General features: G+C 37.1%; 1 protein-coding gene across 1 annotated transcript; it reads left to right on the top strand.

Moving 5' to 3' along the window:
• The first annotated feature begins 268 nt into the window (after nucleotides 1-268).
• Nucleotides 269-2,042, top strand: LOC132633133 (uncharacterized). The gene is made up of 4 exons (XM_060349361.1): nucleotides 269-418; nucleotides 494-609; nucleotides 966-1,250; nucleotides 1,761-2,042. Exons 1-4 carry the CDS (start codon nucleotides 401-403, stop codon nucleotides 1,816-1,818), a joined length of 477 nt encoding a protein of 158 aa, XP_060205344.1. The 5' UTR covers nucleotides 269-400; the 3' UTR covers nucleotides 1,819-2,042.
• Nucleotides 2,043-2,310: the final 268 nt, after the last annotated feature.

Genomic DNA, 2,310 nt, shown 5'->3' with positions numbered 1-2,310 from the left:
CCATACAATACTCATAAAATTATGTTATATATAATTACAAGTTGCAAGTGACATGAATTATTTCGGCCCTCTTGCTTTTTCAAAGTCTCTGTTAAAACACTTGGAACAATAGAATATGCGGAAGTCGAGAGGTTTGTCGGCCAAACAGAACATAAATAAAAAAACATAAACTTCTATGCATATTGAGTTGGCATGAGTCACTGACTAGCGCAAAGTGGACTTGTTAGCTCTTGACGAGTGTCCTTGATTTTGCATGCCTATCCTGTCGTGTCGACTATCTATGTCTCCGTCAATATATAGAGTTGTCACTTAACCAGAAACGCTTCAACAGAAAATTAACGTCCCTTTGCTAATCCTTTTGCTTTGCTACTGCTTCACTCTGCTACTCACATCTTTCATCATGGCATTCAGGTCTTCGGTAAGTCCAGTTAATTTCTTGAGTTGCATTTTGATTGTTTTGTTTATTGAAAATCTTCATTTCAACCTTTTGTAGAATTTGTGGAAATCTATGGCTACTCGTGTTAGCGTAAATTCTGGTTTTGCAAAATCAAATATTACCAAATTGAGGTCATATGCCAGTACTGCTGAGCATGCAGACGCTAAGCCCAGGTGAATTTTGGTTAATAGCACTTCTATTAATTAGGAAGTGGTAATTGTATTTTTGGGGACGCACCTCATTCATTTGTAAATTTTGGTTATCCTTGTAATATTTGTCTACGCACATTTAACAATACAAATTTAACAAAATACATTGATAATTGAGTGGTTTAGCACTTAATAATTTGTTAAATTTGTGAAGGCTCACGTGATAAAAAATGCACATGAAAATTAATTGAGAATTAAAATGTACTTGATCAGAAATCACAAGGATCAAATTCATAATTTATCGATATTTGAGATACTAATCTAATTTCCCATTTTTAGAAATAGAACTCCGTAATATATTGATGTTAACTTGAAAACAGGGGACTGAAAGGAGAGTTTGTTCCAGTGTATGTGGCGCTGGGACTAATAGCACTATCCGTGGGTTTTGGGGTACATACAGCCACGCATCAGCTGAAGCGGGCGCCCAATGTCTCCTTGAAGAAATCAAGGAGAGAAACTGTACCGGAAGTCGCCGAACCGGATAGTGTTGTGGATGATGGAAACAGCTTCATAAAGAAATCTTTCTTCCGAAAGGTGGCTCATGTCCAGGATTTTGATAATCAATCTGTCATGCCTGATCCCATGCGTGGGGATGTCCTAGCTAGGTACTTCAATAAGCTTTGACCGCGATTTATTCGTATGCCCTTCTAATCATTTTAAATTATTTGTTGTTGTGACTTATATTATTTTGTGTCTAGTTTCTGAAGATTTAAATTATTCTTCAAAAAACTTAAAGATGGTAAGTTCGAATATACGGTAAAAATAAACTTGGCCAACTGTGTCCCATAAATTTGGGACGGAGGGAGTAGTACTTTCTTTCCTTGCTGAGATTTGTACCCCTCGTATTGAACGAGTGTTCGGCTTTGATAACATATTTGTCACAACCCAATTAAGCTACGTATTGTCGACCCGTTTTGGCGCAGCAGGCCTTACGGATTCATCTGTTGGGCTAGGAAATGATGGCATCTCTAGTACAAAAGCAGTTACTACTATTTTATTAGAATAGGCGAAGGATTTAGTAGGCTTCCCCTGTTTTTTTTTATTGTTCTTGTAGCGGGGTTATATATACAGAGTGAAATGTCTTTAATTTTCTTATTTTATTGGTGTCATTGTAGGGAACCTCATGCTGAGACGTTGAAATCTGTTGGGGTGAATCCCAATCAGAAATTGTAGTGAGTTTTATGCATTTTGGATCCATGACGTGGGTGTTATATATCCGCCAGGTGATGTGACGACGTATTCTCAACTTTTTGAAGACCTGTATATATAGCGTCGTAGCACATTATAAATAAAATGCTTATATGTATGCATTTCCAGCTAATCATGTTCGACTTGAATAAGTTACAGTTGTAGTATGTTTTTACGATCTATGAGAGCACAGCAAGTTTTGGGTTAAATTTGTCTTCCTTACGAAGAATGAGCCTTTGACTAATTGTATTTGCTTTAAAATAAAATGGATCTTTCTCCTTTAACCAGTACACTACACCCTACGAATGCCCTCTCTGAACAACAAACTTATTATTATTGTGCCTGTTCCATGACCCAGGGTTGGATCCACACCATTGGGTGTGGGTGTGGGTGTGGGTTTGCTGGAACCGATAACTTTTATCCGAACCTTGTATTTATAATGTGAAATCCTTCAAATATATATGAAATTTGAGCTGA

The sequence above is a fragment of the Lycium barbarum genome, chromosome 3, assembly GCF_019175385.1.
Source record: "Lycium barbarum isolate Lr01 chromosome 3, ASM1917538v2, whole genome shotgun sequence".
NCBI lineage: Eukaryota > Viridiplantae > Streptophyta > Magnoliopsida > Solanales > Solanaceae > Lycium > Lycium barbarum.
The sequence above is the reverse complement of the archived record's forward strand: the minus strand, read 5'-3'. Positions and strand labels throughout refer to the sequence as shown.